At 35.9% G+C, this 24430-nt stretch overlaps 2 protein-coding genes across 2 annotated transcripts; both read left to right on the top strand.

The window, feature by feature from the left end:
• The first annotated feature begins 13042 nt into the window (after nt 1-13042).
• LOC117126883 lies at nt 13043-15819 on the top strand. Its single transcript, XM_033276112.1, has 4 exons — nt 13043-13303; nt 13414-14372; nt 14964-15066; nt 15145-15819. Exons 1-4 carry the CDS (start codon nt 13043-13045, stop codon nt 15817-15819), a joined length of 1998 nt encoding a protein of 665 aa, XP_033132003.1.
• An 848-nt stretch (nt 15820-16667) lies between these two features.
• LOC117126882 lies at nt 16668-21130 on the top strand. Its single transcript, XM_033276110.1, has 8 exons — nt 16668-16835; nt 16906-17145; nt 17875-18735; nt 18846-19526; nt 19568-20072; nt 20185-20366; nt 20480-20666; nt 21015-21130. Exons 1-8 carry the CDS (start codon nt 16668-16670, stop codon nt 21128-21130), a joined length of 2940 nt encoding a protein of 979 aa, XP_033132001.1.
• Nucleotides 21131-24430: the final 3300 nt, after the last annotated feature.

Raw genomic sequence — 24430 nt, 5'->3', positions numbered from 1 at the left:
TCACCTTGCTGCACATGGAATCATACAACAAACTAGTTGTCCTTACACTCCACAACAAAATGGTGTGGCTGAGAGGAAGAATAGACATCTAATGGAGGTGGCCAGGAGCATCATGTTTCACACCAATGTACCTAAAACGTTTTGGGGAGATGCAGTTGTCACTGCCACTTACCTAATCAACCGCAAACCTACAAGAGTCCTTCTTGATTCCACACCATATGAGGTACTGAACAAAAATAAACCATCTATAAACCATTTGCGGGTATTTGGGTGTGTGTGTTTTGTTTTTGTTCCAGGAGAATTAAGAAACAAGCTAGAGGCTAAGAGCACAAAGGCAATGTTCATTGGCTACTCTACACATCAGAAAGGGTACAAATGCTATGATCCAGAGGCAAGAAGGGTTCTAGTATCAAAGGATGTTAAGTTCCTAGAGTCCAGAGGTTATTATGCTGAGAGGAGTTGGGAAGAACTCAAGAATCTATCTCAACCTGCCTCAGATAGAGCTAATAACCTGAGAAATATTATGGAGAGGCTTGGAATCAGTCTACCAAATTCACAAGCTGTAGAAGAGACAGTGGAGGATGATGAGACCACTCATCTTGATCCTGAAGGGGGTGATAGTACTGAGCAGCCTGCGCAGACTCAACCTGAAGAGAGCTCAGTATCTCATGATCAAGATGAGATATCAGAAGCTGAGACACAAATGGGTGAGCCAAGTGGAGAAAATGAAGCTGAACCTGAGCAGATACAACCCAGAAGGAGTACAAGAGTCAGGAAACCAAGAGTATACTTCAATGCTGAGGCAGTAGCTCATCCTATCAGTGCCGTGTGCTCACTTGCCCACTATCCAGAAGAGCATCAAATCTTCATTAGTGAATTGGATCAAGAATACATTCCAAAGACATATGAAGAAGCTATGCAAGATGAGGAGTGGAGAGCATCTGTTGGAGATGAGATGGGAGCCATGGTCAAGAATGATACATGGTTTGAGACTGAACTTCCCAAGGGAAAGAAAGCAGTGACAAGCCGGCTGATTTACACCATCAAGTATGGAGCTAATGGGAAGCCAGAAAGAAAGAAGACCAGACTAGTTGCAAGAGGGTATACTCAAGTATATGGTGAAGATTATTTGGATACCTTTGCTCCAGTGGCCAAGCTACATACCATAAGGATTCTAATGTCACTTGCTGTCAACTTGAAGTGGGATTTATGGCAGATGGATGTGAAGAATGCTTTTCTTCAAGGAGAACTAGAGGATGAAGTATACATGAGGCCTCCACCTGGTCTTGAAGATATGGTGAAACCAGGAAATATCTTGAGACTAAAGAAAGCTATCTATGGCCTGAAGCAATCCCCAAGAGCTTGGTACCACAAGCTGAGCACAACACTCAATGGGAGAGGTTTTGTGAAGTCTCAAGCTGATCACTCTCTCTTCACACTGACCAGCAACAAGGGCATTGTAGTCATCTTGGTGTATGTGGATGATATCATCATCACTGGTAGCAACCAGGAAGGTATCTCCTCAACTAAAGCCTTTCTTAAAACTGCTTTTGATATTAAGGACTTGGGAGAGTTGAAGTACTTCCTAGGTATTGAATTGTGCCGCTCCAAGAAGGGACTTTTCTTATCCCAAAGGAAGTACACACTTGATATTTTGAATGAGGCAGGAAACCTTGGGAGTAGACAGGCCAAGACACCATTGGAGGAAGGTTACAAGGTGTTGCGAGAGGGGGAGTATGATGCCACTCTCTTCACTAATGTCAAGAAGTATAGAAGAATGGTTGGAAAGCTCATCTATCTCACTATCACTCGGCCAGATGTATGTTTTGCTGTGAATCAAGTGAGCCAACATATGCAAGCCCCCAAGACACATCACTAGAACATGGTGGAAAAGATCTTGAGATACTTAAGAGAAGCACCAGGTCAAGGAGTATGGATGGCTTGTAACAAGAACACTGAAGTGGTTGGATACTGTGATGCTGATTGGGCTGGAGATAGAGTTGATAGAAGATCAACCACAGGCTATTGCACCTTTATTGGAGGAAATCTGGTTACATGGAAAAGCAAGAAGCAGAAGGTGGTATCTTGCTCAAGTGCTGAAGCAGAATACAGGTCCATGAGGAAGTTAACAAGTGAGCTCATATGGATCAAGGGACTGCTAAGAGACTTAGGCATTGAGATCACCACGCCCATGACAATGCACAGTGACAACCAGGCAGCAATACACATTGCATCCAACTCAGTCTTCCATGAGAGGACAAAACATATAGAAGTGGACTGTCACAAGGTGAGACAAGCAGTGGATCAACAAGTGATTCTTCCATGCTATACAAGAAGTGAAGCCCAGCTAGCTGACATCTTCACCAAGGCAGCCAACAGCAAGGTTTGTGAGTTCATTCATCCTAAGCTTGGACTCATAGACATCACATGTCACTGATCCTCTTGCCATGGAGTGTTCTACTCTTTTTCCTTTGCTTGGTTTTTATCCCAAGTGGTTTTTCCAAGTAAAGGTTTTAATGAGGGAATGCTTCATGGTTTCCAAGCTTGGCTAGTTCCTATAGTCAAGCTTGAGGGGGAGTGTTGACATGAAAACAGAAATAAAGAATGAAGATGAAGAGATCAAGTTGGCTTACAGCTTTGAAGTGAGGACCTTGAGAAAACTACATTGATCACTTTGACGTTGTAGACAAAAGATCAGTTGCTGAAGATAACATATTTCCTACAGCACCAAAGTGAGCATTTTGAAAAACTTACATTATGCACTTTGATGCTGTAGGGATTCGCGGCACTGTTCACTACAGTCCAAAAGAGGTTCAAAATTCAAAATATAGCTGCTGGGAATATAGCTGTTGTAACCTTATCTCTTTATCTTCCTAAATCTTTTGTATGTATTGTGAGGCTATAAATAGCCTTCTGTGAACACTTAAGAAGATTAAGGAAATACAATTCCTCTTTACTCTCTCTCAATCTCAAACTCTCTCTTTCCCTCATGGATACTTCTAATTAATCTCATCAATCTAAACTTAATTCTCACCAAAACAACTCTCTAATTTCATACATTTCTTCAGTAATGCCGGTCCAAGCACAAGGATCTGAATAAGGGTCATTCCAGTTAGACATAACGAGCAAAGGGTCTTCATAGATAGCTTCCTTGAATCTTCTAAGAGCTCCAGCTGTAGAGGATCCACAAATCTTATCAGATGAATATTAAAACCTGCTTTTAACTTCATATATTCTGCTGATTTTCTTATTATTATTATTAATTAAAAAAAAGGGAGTAATCTTTTTCCTCAAATCCGCCTACTTCGTAACGATTCGATCGAAAGAATCTGAGATCTGGGTTTAAGCAAATAACCTTCGTTAGAGGAGAACCCATCACAAGAAACGAAGAAGACGAGCCCAAGAACACAAGTTCGATCCCATTTTCTTTCTCCCTCAAGTTCGAGTCATTCAACCCAGATGAAAGACGACAACTTCCATGGACTAACTACTCTGAATAAACGAGACGTTTAAGAACAGGAAGAGACCAAGTTTAGCAAAGACTGAATGAAATACTAGCGAAGTAGTTAAAACTGGAGAAGGTTGTACGATTTAACAATAAACTCACTCTGAAAAAAAAAAAAAAAGGAATTAGCAGAGATGATGAGATACTTGTGGAGAGAGAAGAGACTTGTGTTCAAAGACAGGCCTTTTGTTTCTACTAGAGTTAAACCCAAATTTCAAAAACAGCTAAAAATATTTCAAATTTTAGTATATATTTGAATATAACTTTTTATAAATATAATTATTTTTTGTATTAATATTTAATGCTGCAAAATATTATAATAATTTGATATTATATTTTATATTGTGGAAAAAGATATTAATGAGTATTTGATTGTAATATATCATTTACTCATTATTCACCTTTCAAAACTGAAAAGTGATTTTGTTTTGTTACTTTTAATCTCTAAAGGAATACTAAACCAAATGATTATTAAAAAATATAATTAAAATAAGTGGGGGTTTATAACTCTAATTGTTATTAATAATTAAATTTGATTTCTAAATTATCAATGGGAAATTGCCAAAAATACCATTTTCAAAGTACCACTTTTCATGTTTACACTAACCACTTTTCATGTTTACACTAACCATTTATAACTTTTCGATTAACTTTGACAAAAAAAAAATATGGTTAACTAATCTGAACTTAAGATTTAGGGTTTAGAGTTGATGTTTTGGGGTTTATGGTTTAGAGTTGATGTTTTGGGGTTTAGGGTTTAGAGTTGATGTTTCAGGGTTTAGGGTTCAGGGTTCGTATTAAAAAAAAGGTTTAGGATTGATGGTTTAGGGTTTAGAGTTGATGTTTCAGGGTTTAGGGTTCATATTTAAAAAAAAATAGGGTTTAGGATTGATGGTTTAGGGTTTAGAGTTAATGTTTTAGGGTTTAGAGTTGAAGGTTTATGGTCTAAGGCTTAGAGTTGATGTTTCGGGGTTTAGGGTTTAGAGTTGATGTTTCAGGGTTCAGGGTTCATATTTAAAAAAAAGGATTTAGGATTGATTGTTTAGGGTTTAGGGTTCGTATTTCAAAAAAAAAAAGAGGTTTAGGATTGATGGTTTAGGATTTAAAGTTCGTATTTCAAAAAAAAATGGTTTATGATTGATGGTTTAGGGTTTAGAGTTGAGTTTTGGGTTTAGGGTTTGAATTTCCAAATAGTATAATTCGGAAAAAAAATCAAAAATTATTTTTTATTTTTTTGATTTTTATTTATTTAAATATTTATTATATATATATAAAAAACAAGGGCATAAAAAAAAATTTGTCACTTAATGAAGAAGATATTTTGAAAATATCTTTTTAGTGGTGGTAAAAATGAAAAGTACTAGCATAAAAGTAGTAAACATGTAATTTTCCCATTATCAATCTCTAATGAATTTATAGAATTGAACTTTTGTGTTTATGAAAATATAATTATAACCTAATTTGTTTATATTTAAAATAACATATTTGAAAAGTGTTACTGTAACTATCATAATTACCCTAGTCTAAGAATGAAAAGTTAAACTGAACAGTTCTCTGAACTTTATGGAAAAATAACATTATACTCATGTTTTACAGATAAATTTTATTGAATAAATTTCCAAATGTGATAAATTTCTTTACTTGACGTTGTGTTTATCTTTCAATTTTCATGTGAATATTTTTAAAATTGAGCATGGTAACAACAAGGCGGCCTATTCTACACCTATAAAAAGGTTAGCTTTCTTCACTTGAACATCATTCTCACAATCCTTCAAAACACCAAAGTTAATTTACTTTCTGTGAAATGTCGATCTCATCGATCCTCTTCTCTGATTTGAAATCCGGCCGCTGCTCCTCCACCATTCAAGTGTGGTTGCGCAGGTTTTGGTTCTGTTTGATTTTATTGTTGTTAGGGGTTTCGTTGTTTGATTTTACTAGGGTTGATGTAGTTCGGTTCTGTTCTTATGGTTTGTATTTGATTTTGTTGTTGGTGTTTGTGTCAGGGTTGTTTAATTTAGACTTATAAGGTGGCTAAATGCTTAAAGACTCCTACTTTTTTTTCCTAACTATACAATACCCCATGCTAAAGTTGTGTGTTTCTCTTGCTTATGATATGTCGACGATGAATCTGTTTTTGTTTCAGAGGGTCAATAACAACATGGATTCTTTTCTTATAAAGGTACAACACTCGCATGCTTCTTCTTTTTCCTGTATTCATTTTTTTTTGGCTTGATACCATGAACTTAGATAGAGAGGTCAGTTCTCTCTTCTCAGGAGAAGAAAGGAGTTTTCTGGAGAGGTTTAAAGGGATTAACAAAAAATTGGACTTGGATTCTGCTCGCGTATGTGGCTGTATAAGATCTTTGGATCATTTGGTTCGTTTTATGATTTGAGCGGTTGTTTTCCAGCTGTTTTATGATTGATATGTGTGTATATTGTCTTTTCTTCAGATAGTGCTTTGATCATCTATCCAAATGAGTTAAGTAAAGCAGCCCAACTGGTATTCAAAAAGTGACGTTCTTTTAAATGATACAGTTATAGTTTGTCTCTCAGTCTGACTTTTTGTTCTCATGTTACAGTCATTGGCTAAAGCTAAGTCTTTCAAAGAGGTAAGCAAAAAATGGTGTTATGCATTTGAGTTTGTTGAGCTTGGCCTCTAATGTTTATCATGTTTCAGGAGTGTAGGACTAAGTTGTATAAGGTTAAATAAATAAGAAAAGAACTGGACGATATACTGCAGGTAAACACACAAGAAATGATGTTAATGCATGTGCATCCAAAGTTTGTTGATTCTAAAAGTAGATTTTGTTTTGCTTGATCTGTAAATAATGACTTCTTATGCTTCACATCTGTAGGGCTGAAGTAGCTAAGGTAGAAAAACTTAAAAAAGAACTTCAAAAAGCCAAACAGCTTGAACCTGTGGAAATGTGTTGCGAAAGCTAGAAGGATGAACCACGGTTATGTAATCAAATGGTTTCTGTAATAATCTATAATAAAAATAAAGGAGTTACAAGAAGAAAACAAAAAATATGAATCCCGTATACTTTATTTTTGAGTCCCTTGCTACATGAGAAAGTAATTCAAATACATATCTCTTTATTGTGTAGATATTATTGAATATAAGTATATAAAAAGTTCAGTTTGTAACCGACAATGTTTGAAACAACATGGAACTTTTTATATTTTAGATTTCAATTGCATTCATTTATTTCAACGTATTTTCTACCCAAACATTAGATTTCATGGAATCAATCCTACCACGTACCAACCTCATGATCCTCTGAAAAAAATACAGACCTGTTTGGATGTTTTCCTTACATTCTTCACATAACTATTTAGACCTCAAGAAATGATAACGGTCGAGACTTTGAATCTTTCAAAAAAATTTGTAAGGAGAAGTTTGGAATCAAAGCGTGGAGTATGTAGAAAGTGTTCCACAATATGCCTTACACAAACGTGACAAAGAAATATGTCAAATATGTCCAATTTCTTCGCACCTAGAAACGTAAAACTACGGACACGATACACATATAACTTACAGAATATCAACTAAACATAGATTATTTATATCCAGGACATGAAGAACTTTGAAATAAAAATGGTGTGCACAATGGATGTTGATAAGGGGAGATGAAAGACGACAATCACCCATCACACGGATTCCACAACTCATTTTTACTGGAGGATCCTACTACACACAAGACAAGGCCATGAAGAGAAATTGATGGTAGATATAATAAAGTTGGTGGCTACGACTTTGTTTGTATTGCAAATTGCTGTATGTTCTATTAAACAAACTTTAAATTTATAGTTTTAAATTCTAAATGGCTCTCTATTCATTTCTTTTGAAGTATATTATGAAAAACATATATACAGGAATATTCTATGAAGCAAAAGAAACAGATAACTAAAATTACTTTTCCCTACGTAATGAATAAAAATAAAGAAAAAATATATTGTAAACTTAGCAATCAGTTGAACCAATATGTTGCAAAATTTTAACAGTAGTCTGATAAAAAATTACTACAGCTTTATTCTACCTTTAGGCACTTAGTTCCATATGTATAAACTGCCTTAGAGCGTAATTTTTATATTTTTTCTTTTTTTTTTTCGAAGTTTAGAGATTTTGTTAATTCTTAAAGTGATGGTTTGACCATGGCCCCCTCTCAAACTCATTTTTGGACCAGATTAACAATTTTTTAGTATTAAATGCATAAATGTTTTCTTAAAAAAACACTTTTGCATTCGTAGTACTAATAATATAACTCCAATAAAATGAAATAAAAAACATTATTTTTCTTGACATCATCCAAAAGTAAACATAAGAAGAGATACGACATCACAGATATAATACTATTAAATATATAAAATACAATATAATATCAGTGTCTCAATATTGTAAATGAAACATATATATAAAAACTCGTAATAATGAGTCTCGATATTATCATGGCAGCCAAATTTTCCCACGCGCATAATGATGGAACTTCCCATATACCGCCTCTTAAAATTAAATCGATGATGGGTTATTTAAATACAATGATGACTGAGTTATTTAAATACGATATGCCTGACATATTTAAATAAAATGATCGCTGAGTTATACCTTAATTATATTAGATATGTGGCCGAGATAACATTCACAAACAGAAATAATGCGTTTCAAAATATAATTACGGCTGAGTTAGTGAAACAAGTTATGGCTGAATTATATAAAATGTGTGGCCGAGATTACATTCAAACTAGTTGCGGCTGAATCATTGAAACAAGTTATGGCTGAAATAATGAAGTTCAAAATACAGACACGAAAAGACTTTCAGGAACCAAAATTATCTGGACCAGACTCTTCAAACATGTGGCAGAGATTACATTCAAACTAGTTGCGGCTGAATCATTGAAACAAGTTATGGCTGAAATAATGAATTTCAAAATACAGACACGAAAAGACTTTCAGGAACCAAAATTATCTGGACCACACTCTTCAAACATGTGGCAGAGATCAAGCCAAACGCTGGTTAGCATCCAAGTTGGCTTCTCGCCTCCTTCCAACCAAGTCCACCTCAAATGGCGCATCTGACAACGAAATAGACTTCTGGCCACAAGATTAAAATTACGCCAAACTGTCAAATGATGCCTTTGATCCCATGTGTTTGTCCGCTACGGCAAACAAAAAATACAAAGATTGCAGACCGATGGTATATATTAATATATATGAACAAATGTCGGGCCTTACAGCGAGTTGAAGAAATCAGCGTTCTTTAAAATGATTGGGAATGTCGCAGTATGTCGGCCATGCATGAACCCATCCTTCTGCAAGAATCGTTGGGATGACCAGGGAGAGATCAGTTAAAAATTTAAACCATGTAGGGCTGGTTGTGTCAAGCAAGTCACACAGACCAGGGAATAGAACATGGAGGTTTTCACGATTTGCAGAGCTTAGTATCGCAAAAACACTGTTCTCTAACCTCTCTGAATTTTCAGGAACAATCGGCATGGCTTTTGATGGGGATAGAGAGATATTGTTTAGGTTTTTTCTAGAGAGATAAAGGCGACAACAAAAACATCCTGACAAATAAAATCTTTCGAAAACATGCCTAATAGAAAGAAAAAAATCCAGCCTACTAATTAAAATATTCAACACACGACCTAACAACATCAATCTATAAACAATAGCGATGGACTAATTACATTATTCGTCAAAGCAACGGGGAAAGGATTCGCTGATGAGATATGTTCACCGTAACTCTCCCGACGATGAGAGAATAGTCGCTTTGGTTGGTCTTGGTGAGACACCTGAACAAACACGGGAGCTTATCTCTGGAATAAGTCTCAAGGACAGAGATTTATGGATAGAGAAATAGATGAGCAAAATAAATCTACCACATATAATCCCTCATTGAGTGAAACCATCCACCTATTACATAGCTTAAAACTAAGCCATTATCACCCATATCAATTCCATTTGCAATCTAACCACACAAATAACAAAATATAACAACAGTAATACACACTATAATAGCTAGAAAATCATATCCCGCGCGTAGCGCGGACCGACCCTAGTTGTATATATACTTATGCTAATTATTTTGCCTTTATATCAAATGGTAATATTACAACAGATTTTTAACGTATTATTTTGATTTTTTATGTTGTATATTTACTTCTTATTTATTTTACTATACATTTTCAGATATATGTTTAATGTATTTTTTCTATTTTTTATATTATATATTTACTTATTATTTATTTTCATTCTAATATTATGATAGATGTTTAATTTAAATATTTTTATATTCTATATTTTCTTATTATTTATTTTACTATACATTTTCCAGATATATGTTTTATTTAGTTTTTCCATTTTTCATATTGTACATTTACTTATTGTTTATTTTTTCTTATGTTGTATATTTACTTATTCTATTTTTTTTTACTTTTATCAAATGATGATATTACTTTAGATGTTTAATAAATATTTCTACTTTTATATTATATATTTACTTATTTTTAGTTCTTTTTATATTATATATTTACTTATTCCAATATAACAATAGATGTTTAATATAATATTTCTATTTATTATTTTGTATATTTACTTATTCTTTTCAGAGAGATGTTTAATTTTATTTTTTCATTTCTTAATTGTATATTTATTTATTGTTTATTTTTCTTATGATGTATATGTACTTATTATAATTTCTTGGTTTTATATCAAATGATAATATTGTGATAGATGTTTAATATCATATTTCTAATTCTTATATTGCATGCTTGTTTTTCATATGTTGTATATTTACTTATAGAAATGTTTAGAAATAATAAAAATGTAAAACTATACATTTTTATATAGACGTTTAATGTAGTTTGTCAATTTTTTATATTTTATACTTACTTTTTAATACTGTATATTTATTTATTCTAATTTTTTTCTTTTATATCAAATTTTAATATTAATATAGATGTTTAATGTAATATTTTTATTTTTATATTGTATATTTATTTAGTATTTTTATTATACATTTTGTAGGCAGATGTTAATGTAGTTTTTCTATTTCTTATATATATTATATTTATATTTATTTTGTTCTAATATAATTGATGCTTATGTAATATTTTTATTTTTTATATTGTATATTTACTTATCACTTATGTTGCAATAAATTTTTCAGATAGATGTTTAATTATTTAACTCAATATTACCATTTCTTATATTGTACTAGGGTCGGTCCGCGCAAATGTTTTGGATTATATTGAGATACAATATTTTATTAATTTGATTGTTGGTTAATTTATCTGTAAGTAATTTTTTTATTATTTTATTTTTCGGCATATTGATGATTGAATTGTATGTTAACTGCGGTTGAATAATTTGTATATAATAATTAATAAATGTATAATTTTCAAAAAGAAATTGTCTGCTTTGGTGAGAAATTGGCAGTCCAAACATCATCCATCCGGTTGGGTTGGAAATGGTGTTCTTGGTGCTCACCGGTGGTACTCGGTTCTAGTAGAGAAAATTCTATTGTTTGTTAGAAATAAATATGATCATATATTAATTATTGCTTGCTTGGTCTTAATTCTTAATCATATGATTTAAGGTATTGGAGAAAGAGATTCATAATGGTATTTACCAAGAAGTTTTTATTGTCATAATTTGGAAGACCCGTTGATAAAAATTGGGTTTTTGAGAAGACTCGAAATTTCATTTGAACTAAAATACACAATATTTGGATTTTCATTATCTGGATACTAAAACTTTTCAAATGTTTGCAGAAATTTTAGTCCTAATTTATACCGTAAACTATATATTATTATGCACATTTCTGTATATTGTTTTATCAGTATACATTTTGATTTTAATCATTTGAGTTTTTTTTTTTTTTTAAATTGTATTTTGTAGATTAGGAAAATATATACATCCAAATAAATGAGAATATAATCCCTTCTAAGATTTCATTAAATATTTTAATTAGTATTAATTTCTATTTTAAAAGTTTTTTTTATAAATTATGTGTAAACTGTTATATCTTTTCTTTGTTTTATCATCATTTCGGTTGAAATTGTTTGATATCCAGTCCCAAATTTCATTGTGATAAATAAAATTTATAACAGGGTTATTGAAATTTTTAAATTAAAACTTTTTCATTTTGAAGGTATAAATCCTTTGATTTGTCTATTTTATTTTAAATTTATTATCTTTGTCAGATTATATTATATTGTGAACTTAATTTCACATATTTTTTAGAGAAAATGACTAGACTAATACAAAAAAGTGAGGTAATGACTAGACTAATACAAATATTTTGAAAATGACTACAGTGTTTTTAGAACCCTAATAAATTACTGTTTAAGCCCTTTATTATTATTTCTTAGTTGTGATTAATTTTAATTTGAAAATCCACATCACAAGTAATGATACCACGTCACTTAACACGAAGGAAAATCAAACGACGATCATTAACTTCTCTGAGACTGTTCTCCCACTAAACCCTAACTGTATTCGAAATCGTGTTCACTACAACTCTTCTCGGCAAAGCGGCTTCTCTGAAATAATCTCCGTAATCTTCTTCTCTAGTCTCCGTTTCTCTGAAATCGTGTGTCCGTAAGCTTCTTCTTCAGATTGGTTGTCTCCTCAAATCTCCGTAATCGTATTCTCTGGTATATTTCGAGGCTTTGCTCTGAGTTTTTCGAGTATTTGAGTGAGTATAATTAATGCTGTGAGTTAGATATATGTTTTGTCTGAGTTTGAGTTAGTATTCGTTACGGCTGATTTAGGATCCTTAACGACTGATTTATAGAAGGTAATTGTGACTGATTTAGTATTCTTTGAGACTGATTTATTTATGTAATGATGGCTGAGTTATGTTTTGTGGCTTGTTTATTTTATGTCTTTCTTCTGATTTATCATTGATATGTTATATATGTCTTTTTTGATCAGATGGATGTTTCCGAAGATCTAGCAAGGGATTACCCTCCAAGACTTTACCCTGAAGGGGCTTCTATTTTTGAAAACAAAAGCATTAATACGAATAGCCATTTTTCTGAGATCCCTCGACTTAGACAAGCAATTGGAATAGATGTGTGGGATAATCTGAAGACGTATCCTGTTGGATTGATTGCTAAACTGGCTGAGAGCAAATTGGTGTGGTCTGGTAAGACCGTACATTATCTACTTTGTAGACAGCTGCGAGTCTATAAGAAGGAGATTTGGTCTCTCGTTGTTGATCAACCTCTCAGGTTTAGCTTAATAGAATTTGGTGAGATCACGGGTTTAAACACAAATCCACTGCCAGAAGAAAGTTTTGAACCTGATCCAGAGAATTACAAAGCGTTGTGGGAGTTGTTGAAAGTGCCGCTTGGGTACGGACCCAAGTTTGATGAACTTATAGAAGCTTTAACGGAGTGTCCATTCTGGAGTGCTGATCAGCGGAAATGGTATGGGCTGTTGTTTCTTCAAGCCATTGGACTTTATGGCTTGCATCATAATTGTAGAATACCCTTTGAAAGTGCAAAAGAGTATTCGATGATGACGCCCTGATGACTTATCCTTGGGGTCGGACTGCCTATGAATTTCTTGTTGATTCTATCAAGTTGTTGCATCCACAAGGAGGGTCGTACACCCTTAGCGGCTTCAAGGACGTGTTATTGGTTTGGGCGTATGAATCTGTCACAGTGTTCGGAGAGCTTTATGGCAGAAAAGTGAATCCAGACGAAATTCCGCTTTTGCGATGGGGTGGAAGTCGTACTCGTGCAAGTCTTGCTACTACAATAGCTAAGGAGATGAATGATCATGGAACGGTAAGGTTTAAATCAGACATATGAATCCTGTAATGTAATGTCTGAGTTATTGGATTATTTTATGGTTGAGTTGTTAATTTTAATGACTGATTTATGTTTTTGTGTTGTAGGTGCATGTGAGGAAAATGGTGATGAAGGAGGGTCTAGAAGAGCTGTTTCCTCAGTGGAAGGATGAAGCAGATGACCCACAACTTGATAACCTAATTAAAGATATACATGCAGATAGGTTTGTTAGAGATTTTTATGTGCAATCGAATGAGAAGAACAAAAAAACGAAGGCTGGAGTTTCGTCAGAGGCTGAGCCACCCTCAAAGAAGCAGAAGAAAGGTAAGAAACAAAAGGAGGTGAAAATCAATGAGGGTGAAACTGCTGTTGTAGAGGAGAAGGAGAGTGCAAAGGAGAAGGGTCATAGCGAAGCGGTTCTGCTGAACATAGTTGCTCATCTCGAGAAGTTGGACCGAAAATTTGACTCGAGATTAACAGAATACGACACCAAGTTTGGATCTTTTTCCCAAGGCCTTTTGGATACCATTGGAGATACAGTGAAAACTACAGTTGAAGAGCGTCTGAGAGTTTTGGGGGTGTCCAATATTAGTCAACCTGAAGGTCAACACGTGATGGTCTCAGAAGACAACCAACAGCCGGAGTCCAATAGTGGTCAACCTGATGGTCAAAACGTGATGGTCTCAGAAGACAACCGACAGCCGGACTCCAATAGTAGTCAACCTGCATCTAAGACCCCTATTGATAAACAGTCCGAAGACAGCCAACCGCAAAAGACCCCTGATAAAGGCCAATCTGAGAAGAATCTGGTAGATGATATTGCTAAAGCTGATGCGAAAGGTATGGGAGCAAAGCTGAATTCGAAGGTTGTCAGGGATAAGGCTGCCGGGGTGAAAAAGAACTTGGATTCGGCGTTTGGTAATGCCGATGCAACAAATGCTGATTTGGTCTCTGATTCTCCTGGTAAGGAACCACCATTCGGACGCGGTTGCAGGGGCTTAGGGAATAGAAATAACTTAGTGACTGATTTGGAGAGGAATGAAGCTGAGTTAAAGAAGAAGCAGAAGCAAGAAGAAGCTGAGTTGAAGAGGAAGAAGAAGCAAGAAGAGGCTGAGTTAAAGAAGAAGCAGAAGAAAGAAGAGGCTGAGTTAAAGAAGAAAAAGAAGCAAGAAGAGGCTGATTTAAAGAAGAAGAAGAAGCAAGAAGAGGCTGACTCAAAGAAGGATATTCCTGCTTCAAAAAGGACTCGCAGTGGTACAATAAGAATACCCATTCCGACTAAGCAAATTAAGAACACCAAGTATTCAGACGAACTGTGGCCGGAATCTGATGTGGAGGACGATGAAAGGAAAAGGTGTGGAAGAATAAAGGAGTATCGGCTGAAAGCTGTTCAATTATCTCCAGATGGGTCTCAAATGAGTGCGGAATTTGGTCCTTCTGTACCATTTCCCCACATCGGAGACAATGTAACGATGTGCATGAGAAAAGGTTTTTAACCTTCACCTGCAATATATGATCCCCTAGGACATGTTGGTCCGGTTAAAAGGGATAATCTTTTGCAACACCTAAAGCCACACGAGTAAGGACTTTTGCACCATTTCGTTGATTTTAGCTAATAAAAAGATTTTGCAGAGACTGAGTTGTGTTAAATTATCAGGGAAATTCCACATGGAGAAGCTCACGAGGATATTGAGTTCTACAGAATCCTCATCACTCCAAGACCTTGGCCCATCAAAGAATATGGATGGCTGGTTCAAAATGTAAGTATGCAGCTGAGTTATATTCTTTACGGCTAAGTTATAAGTATGGTACAGCTGAGTTATATATTATCTGTGCAGCATATTGCTTCGTATATTAGAGTCCTCATTCAAAGGTCCAAACAAGATCCCAGCCCATTCTGGTCCAAGCGCGTTGCCTTTATAGACTCTTGGTTCCTTGAATCATGGGTTCACGATTATAAGGAGTTCGAAGTCAAACCGGAAATGGTCAAATTCAAAGGAAGTGGTTACGAGGGGTTAGCAAACGGTTTGATCCCCACAGACATTCAGACAAAGTTACGGTGGTTTACAGATGTAGATCACTTGTACGGAGTGATTAATACTGGCGGCAATCATTGGGTGGCTTTTCACGCGGATCTGCATAAAGAGAAGGTTGATTGCTATGATTCAATCGTTGGAAAGCAAACACTCGAAAGTGATCTGAGAATGCTAAATTTCTTTGGGCCGCTTACTCGTACGATCCCTGCGATTCTGAATGCCCTTATTCCTGATGATATCCGAGTCCCTACCAAGAAAGAGTTTGTATTCAGACGAAGAACAAAACGTATTGCTCCACAAAACAACCTGAGAGGCGACTGTGGAGTGTATTCATTGAAGTTCGTCGAGTGTCTAGCGCTTGGTGTAGCTTTTGATGGGATATCGGATGAAAATATTCAAGGTCTGAGAATGAAGATGGCAGCAGATATCTTCAATGAAGGAAGTTGTAGTTTGGTAGGGTCATTTGGCGATGAATGAAGATGAGTTTTGTATGACTTATGGCTAGATATTTTGTACTTGACTTAAAGTTATGATTTGTTTATCGTAACTCAGCCACCTTGTTTAAATTACGCAGCCGTTACGTTAGCTATAGCTCAGCCAAACCTCAAACCATACCCTAAAATAGGAAAATATTTAATAAGTCAGCCGATTCGTCTTCATAAAACAGCCGTTAAGGTAGATATAGCTCAGCCAAACCTCAAACCATACCCTAAGATTGGAAAATATTTAATAAGTCAGCCGATTCGTCTTCATAAAGCAGCCGTTAAGGTAGATAAAAGTCAGCCATACCTCAAACCATACCCTGAATTAAAATAATTGATATGTTTATACTTAAAAATGTTATAACATTCCCTAATAAGTGAATATATAATCAACCGAACGTCTCTTATTTATTGAATTAACGAGTTTAGAATCGATCATGATCTTGAGGTATATGTTGTCTTGCAGTTACTTAAAACTTTACATGTAGATATAGAGTGTGATCATAATACAACTCTCCTAAACTATATACAACGCATTTTAAGACTAAATTTATGTTCTTTGTTATATTTATCACACCGTTATTCCAAATCCTAAACATAAATCCCTAAATAAACAAACCTAAACTCTAAATACTAAACCCTAAACCCTAAATACCAAATATTAAATCAGCCATAATAGGCTATATAACTCGGCCGACACGTTTGTTAAATGTTGTCGTTTGGCGGGAAATAAGATAAATGAATTTTGAGAAATTTCAATTCCCGCCGTTTCACGTTCTAATACCCTTTCTTACAAAGTAAAACAATTTTTAGTTTCCAAGAACTTTGAAATCTATTTTAACAATGTCTTCCTCATCCTTCACCTCAGGAAATTATTACAGACGACGTAGGAATACAGAAAGAGGAACGCCGAAAGAGTGTTGGTGTGGTGCACCATCTGACATTTTTACATCTGGAAGCGAGACAAATCCAGGAAGATTGTACTATTGCTGTGCAAAAGGATATCATAAGGTTAGTTCTGGTTCTAATTTCCCATGTTCGGAAACGTAATACTTAGATCTGGTTACATTGGTGAAAACAGAGTCATTTATTCAAATGGGCGGATGAGTGCTTGGTGGAAGAGGTTGAAGATATTAAGGCAGTGATAAATGGCATGAATAGAGACATCTCGGAGTTGCGAGTTAACGTTGCTCAGTTGGCGAATGGAGTAAAGACAGAATCTGAGAGAAAAGGAGGCGAATGTTTAAGTGAGAGTCGGTGTTTGAGGAATGTGGTTGTTTGTGTAGCTGGAATGGCGATACTTTGCTACTACTACTTCTCTGTTTAGTCATGTTTTGTCATCATAAATCAGCTTTCGCGTGTTATGTAACTCAGCCTTTATTAACTTTTAAGTTGTTTTAACTCAGTCGTATGTAAACAAAACTATGCGTTTATTAATATATAACCCAGCCGTTAAATCAAATTGATAAAAGCGAGAATGTTTTGTTACCTCTGGTAAATGACATAGATAGCCTTTGGCTAGTTTTATTTACTTTTATGCTCAGATAGTCTCATCAACCAGTAACATTGATTGACCTAACAATTAAAAAAAAACATTGTCGGAAACGGAGAAGGAACCGCAAGGATACGAAATCGCCGTCGACGAAATAACGGTGAGCCGTTATCGACATTGTGTTTACTTCGTCTCTTCCAAATAACGGTGAGATCTCCGTTATCGTTATCGTTATCGATCGTTTGTATCGTCTTCGCCGCATTCATATCTACAAGTACGTCTTTTCGGTAGGATGTCGCGACGTTAAATATTGATTTGGGGTTTTGTTTCGAGTGAGTTAGGGCTATGTTTCGAGTGAGTTAGGGTGTAGTTGTGATTAGGTTATTGTTATGTTGTGGCAGAGTTATTGTTATGTTTTCCCTGAGTTATTGTTATGTTTTTCCTGAGTTATTGTTATGTTGTGTCTGAGTTATTTTAATGTTGTGGCAGAGTTATTGTTATATTCATTGAGTTATTGTTATATGTCGTGACTGAGTTATTGTTTGTTTATTTGTTCAGATGGATGTTTCTGATGTTAAATCACGGGGTTACCCTCCAAGATTTTATCTTGTAGGGTCTTCTAACCTAGAAAATAAAGACATTAATCACAATTTCCGTTCACGAGATTTACCTCATATTATAGAAACACTAGGAGAAGATGTATGGAAAGCACTGGTGAACTCTCCCATTGGAGTAGTTGCTAGGCTAGTTGAACGCCGAAGCGTGTGGTCTGGTAGAACAGTACACTATCTACTATGTAGACAGCTGCGAGTACATAGGAAGGAGATATGGAGTCTGGTGGTTGATGAGCCTATCAAGTTTAGCTTGGTAGAATTTTGTGAGATAACTGGGTTAAACACTGGTCCATTGCCAACAAAAAGTTTTGAACCTGATCCTGATAAATACAAACCGTTTTGGGCGAAGCTGAAGGTGTCGCTTGGGAGGGGACCCACGTTGGATGAACTGAAGAACTCAATAGAGGTCTGCCCGAGTTGGACATTTGAAGAGTGTAAATGGCTAGGGCTATTAGTTCTTCAACACATGGTACTTTATTGTTTGCATCAAAATTCTCGGGTGCCATTTGAAAGTGCCAAAAGAGTGTTTGACGATGAAGCCATGAAGTCGTATCCATGGGGTCGGACTGCATACGAAGTTCTCATTGACTCTATTAAAATGTTGGCTCCAGACAGGGGGTCATACACATTAAGCGGCCTAAAGGATGCGTTATTGATTTGGGCGTATGAATCCATCGTCTGCTTTGGCGAGTGTTTTGGGAGAGTGGTGAATAATGAAGACGTTCCACTTTTACGATGGGGTGGAAAGCGTACTCGTGCAAATTTCGAAAACTTGTTGTCTGCCGAGATAAAACAACATAGCCAGGTAAGGTGTAACGCTGCGTTTTGATTTCTTAAATGGCTGATTTATTAGACTTAATGGCTGAGTGTTGTGTTTATTTGGTGGCTGAGTTATATTATGTCATGGTGTTACAGGTGCGTGTTAGGAGAATGGTTTCGAAGGAGTCAATCGAAGAGTTGTTGCCTGAATGGTCGTGTCAACCTGACGACCCACAACTCGTTAACTCGATAACAGACATACATGCAGGTAGATTTGTAAAAGGTTTTTGGGAAGTGCATGGAAATGCGGAGGGAAAGGGTAACGAGAAGAAGAAGAAAGCTGAGCCACCCACTAAGAAGCAGAATAAAGTTAAGACCAATGAGGGTGAAGCTGCTGCAACGGGAAAGGGTTCAAGCGAAGAGGAAGGTAACAAAGATTCGGGGAACAACGCGAGTCTGATGGCCATTGCGAGTACTCTGGATAAACTTTCCAGTAAATTTGATCTGATGGACGCGCGATTTAAAAAACCATTGGTGGACCAGAAGTTGATAGATGACATGGTGAAAGTTACAGTGGAGGAGTGTCTGAAAGTTATGGGGATAGGAAAAAATCCCCAAAACAAAGAAAACCTCTCAAACGTCGCCGCCGACCAACAACCTGAACCGTTGTCATCACCGCAGCCTAATACCCAGCAGAAGTCTGTCTGTAGTCCACTGTTAGCTGAAACCCTTGGAAAGGATATGGGACCTAGGAACAATTTGTCCAACGAGCTTGATAAGGAGAGAGGGATGAAAAAACTTTGGCTAAGGAGTTTGGAACACATGCTGAAGATGAGGGTGCTAATGTTCTTGATTTCCTATATGTTTCTCCTGCAAAGGCAACTAAGGCTGAAGACTTACGTCGCCGCTCCACGCGCAACCGTACTATAAAGGATGAGGATGCAGAAGATAAGAAAAAAACTGTGCAAGCAGAGGCTGTGTTGAAGAAGAAGGAGAAAGCTGCCGCTAAGAGAAAAGCGGCTGCCTCAATGAAGCAAAAACAACATGAGTTAAAGAAACCAAAACAGGCTGAGTTAATGAATGAAGAACAGGCTGAGTTAAAGAATCAAGAACAGGCTGAGTTAATGAATGAAGAACTGGCTGAGTTAAAGAATCAAGAAGCCGATAATGAGAAGAGAAAGAATATAACTACACCGCGTGCCAATTTAAAAAGATGCAAGGTTGAAGATTCTGTAGAGGACAGTGAATTTGCTGTAATGACCGACGAAGTTCTTGCGGAGGAGAATGAAATCTTGCCGGAGTCGCCTATGGCGAGTCAGGAATTGATTAGATCTGCTATAGTAAAGGAATATCGGGAGAAAACGGTTAATTATCTCCACAAGGGTTTGCATTGTCTGAAGGTTCTCAAGACCAGTTTTTCCGTACATTGGAGACAATGGAACGACGTGCATGAGGAATAATGTTGAGCCTTCATCAGCAATATATGACCCTCTAGCACCTGTTGATCCGATTGTATTGGATAAACTTATGCAACACATCTCGAGAATTCCACCCAAACCACCAGCACCAGCAAAGAAAAGAGTTGTAAGATCCGCCGCTCGTGAGGGTGACTTCTACAGCATACTCATCCTTGAAAGACCGTGGCCGCATAGCCAATATGGATGGTTGTTTGATGATGTAAGTCTATAATTACGACAGAGTTTTACATTATATTTCAGCTGATTTATATCTTCTATTAAAGCTGACTTATATATTTGTTTACGGCTGACTTGTTAATATTTATTGTGTAGCATATCTGTGCATATATTAACGTCCTCTTTAAGAGGTCCATGCGAGATCCCACCCCATTCTGGACCAAGCGAATTGCCTTCATTGATCCTTGGTTCTTGAAGAAGTGGGTTGACGATTACAAGCAGTTCAAGATAAAACCTAATATGATGAAGTTCACAGAGAATGGTTATGAAAATCTTGTACACGGTAAGCTTCCCTGTAACTTTCAAACAAACTTGAAGTGGTATGAACACGTGGATCACTTGTACGGATGTCTTCCAACCGGCGGAAATCACTGGGTGGCTTTTCACGTGGATCTGAAGAAGGTTAAGGTTGATTGCTATGATTCAATCATTGGAGAGGTAACAGCCAAAGTGCTTCGAAAATGCTTGAAGAGTTTAAACCGATAACGCTTATGCTTCCCGATATTTTGAATCAAAACATTCCTGCCAATCTCCGAACCCCAAGTAGGAAGAAGTTCGCATTCAGGAGGATGAGCAAAAGGTACACTCCACAAAAACCCAGATTGGCGATTGTGGGGTGTATGCGTTGAAGTTTGTGGAGTTCTAGCGCTTGGTGTAAGTTTTGCTGGGATAAACGATAAAAATATTCAAGGTTTACGGTTGAAGATGGCGGCAGAGATCCTCGATGAAGGAGGAAACATGGCGTAGAACAATTAGCTTTCCAAATGAATCTGTGTTTGTTATTTTCAATCAGACTTTCCAATTACCTTAAGTTGTTTAATGTTGTTTTATTTTATTAAGTCAGCATTTACCTAGCCTAAGAAACAATTAACTCAGCCTTGGAAACAATTAACTCAGCCTTTAAATAGCATTTAATCAAATATCAGAAAATAATATTATTATGCGTGTGAGAATTTTTGGCTGCCATGATAATATCGAGACTCATTATTAGTATGTCTTTACATATAGGGATATGGCAAGCACTCATGTATTATCACTAACAATAATAAGAATTATCTAAAATCTAAAAAATATTTTAAAATAAAAAAGATAATTCTTATATATTGTGTGGTTATCCGAACTAATAAATCAAAATTAATATTAGTCGCTTCAATCAATTATGCCGCTCTTTATTAGGCGTGTGAAAATAAGTCAACGTTCAAACAAATATCGAGACCTTTATACTATCGAGACAATAAAATTTTCGTTAATGGAGTTTCTTGTTAGGTTGGTTTAATTCAGTCCTATGTAAACAATAACCTGACCGAAACCGTAAGTCAGTCTTTTGATAAGTCAGTATGTTTTAATAAAATCATTTAATGACCGGAAAATTATAACTAACAATAATAAGAATTATCTAAAATCTAAAAAATCGAAGAGATGCTTTCCAAACGACTCCAATAGATCATTTTTTTTATCTATAATACAAAGCGCACAATGCCACAAATCCAAACCCTCATTAAGTGATCAAGTGGCAATGGAAGGATCGAAAAGATCGATGAAACGTCATATGGAGGATGTCTATGGAGCGGATGCTGTTGAAGGTTATAACAAAGGGAAAATGGAAACGACGGAGCATTACAGGGCGCTTCTCCGCTTGGCCAAGGAACAAAGGCAATCTGAATCTGAATGGAACGACGCCTCCAGCAAAGTAAATTCTATTGCTGCGCGCATGGAATTACTTGATGCCATTATCTAGGCCTAAGGCAAATTTGACCTCGTGGCTGAGTTGGAGAAACTTACCGCTCAGCATTGTGAAGCCGAAGCAGAGTTGAGAGATGTGAAGGTCATCGACCCTGACTGGTGTAAGCTTCATGAAAAATGGATGCTGGATGATTAATCTCATGTCATCAACTTCTCTTTTATTTTTATGTTTTTAAGACCGGATTTTATGTACTATGTAACACACATCATGTTTTATTTTCTACCTATTCATATAACTCAGTCGTGACATAAATTAACACAAATCAGTTTTTATGCATCAATAACTCAGCAGACGGTTCATTATCCAGACCAGTGTAAATCGAGACCATTATTATGCGCGTGATCAAATTCAGTTGCCATGAGTTTTTCGATGTTTTCCTCGACTCTAATTGGCCAGTAAGATATAATTCAGCCAACTCAGTCGAAACATGATTCGCGACGGTTGGGATTTCACGTGAATTTTAATAAATGAAAATTAATATTAGGCGTGTGAAAATAAGTCAAGGTTCTAACAAATATCGAGACCTTTATACTATCGAGACAATAAAATTTTCTTTAATGGAGTTTCTTGTTAGGTTGGTTTAATTCAGTCCTATGTATTACGTTGTAAAAACAAATAATTCAGTCTTCAAAATAGCATTTACCTAGCCTAAGAAACAATTAACTCAGCCTTGGAAACAATTAACTCAGCCTCGAAATAGATTTTACGTTGCCTTAGGAACCATTAACTCAGTCTTCAAATATATTTAACTTAGCCAACGAAACAATTAACTCAGCCTATAAATAGCATTTAATCAAATATTAGAAAACAACAACTTAGCCATAGAATATTAGTCTCGACATACAACAGACTGGAATAGCAAATAACATAAAAAGATAAGTTTCGATACATTACATCTTCACCACTTCCTTGTGTCCTTTAACAGGCTTATCGGTTCAAAATCACGTAAGAACAAGCTGAGCTCTTTGATCCAGAAACAGCGGTTACACATGTTATCATCCTTAGTGACATCAATGTGCCACAAGCAGTGACATTGTCGCTGCACAAGATTTGCACATTGGCATCTGTAGAACGATGACATAAAAAAGCAAATGAACAGGACCTTATGGTCGCGAAAATAGTCACCATGCCACAAACCCCAACCCCATTTAACAGAGCGCACTAGTTTACCGATCATGTCAACAGATTCAAATGGAATACCATCAAAATACTTCCCTTCACCCTCAAAGATTGCTCGAGTCATTGCGTGTGTATACACAGCACGCTCATATCCAGCATCTGCTGCACGCTTCATGAGACAAAGCCCTTCTTCGTGAAGGTCCAAGGAGTAGAAAAACTGTATACCTTTTATATAAAGCGTGCTTGGATTTCCCTCATCGTAGCAAGCTTTCAACAACTCAGAAGGCATATTGAGTCCCCAGGGAACGGATAAAACATCGAGGAAATGGTAAACCCCACGCCCCTCTGCTAACACCTTCATCGACCTCGACGATGCTTTGAGGCCATAGAGATCTTGGATGGAGTTATGGGCCACACGTTCAACCACTACCGCCTGAATTTCTTCAGGCAATTCAAGAAGAGGGAAAAATTCCATTTACTCTCTCAGGGGTGAAATTGATTTAGATAGACAGAGAAAATGTGTAAAAATATAGAGTTGAAAGTCTTATTTATTGGCAGTGTGAAACTCAGTCGTCTGACGACCTTTCTTTTTATTTGGCGGGACTTTTTAAAGAATAAACATGAAAATCAACAAATCAGCCGTAATACAAAAACATCAAAACCATAAACTAAGCCGTAATACAAAAACATGAAAATCCCTACAATACTTGCTTACATCGGACAAGTTTTCGCATTATGATATAAGAAAAATAGGATGAAATCTGCTTTACAAGTTGCACTATCAACTTCTAAAGCAGATTTCATCCTATTTCATACTACTAATTCAAAATAACTCAGCCGTTAAAAATGTAACTCAGCCTTAGTAAACAAAAACTCAGCCCATGTTAACACTAACCCAGCCGTTACGCATATCAGAGTCATTGAGATGCTTTCCAAAGGACATGAAAAATAACAGCCCAGCCTTAAGTATTAACTTTTAAAATCAACAACCCAGACGTAATAAAAACATGAAAATCAACAAATCAGCCGTAATACAAAAACATTAAAACCATAAACTAAGCCGTAATACAAAAACATGATAATCCCTACAACAACCCAGACGTAATAAAAACATGAAAATCAACAAATCAGCCGTAATACAAAAACATTTAAACCATAAACTAAGCCGTAATACAAAAACATGA

The sequence above is a fragment of the Brassica rapa genome, chromosome A01 (genome assembly GCF_000309985.2).
Source record: "Brassica rapa cultivar Chiifu-401-42 chromosome A01, CAAS_Brap_v3.01, whole genome shotgun sequence".
Taxonomy (NCBI): domain Eukaryota; kingdom Viridiplantae; phylum Streptophyta; class Magnoliopsida; order Brassicales; family Brassicaceae; genus Brassica; species Brassica rapa.
Note: the sequence above shows the minus strand (reverse complement) of the source record. Positions and strands in the feature narration are given on the sequence as shown.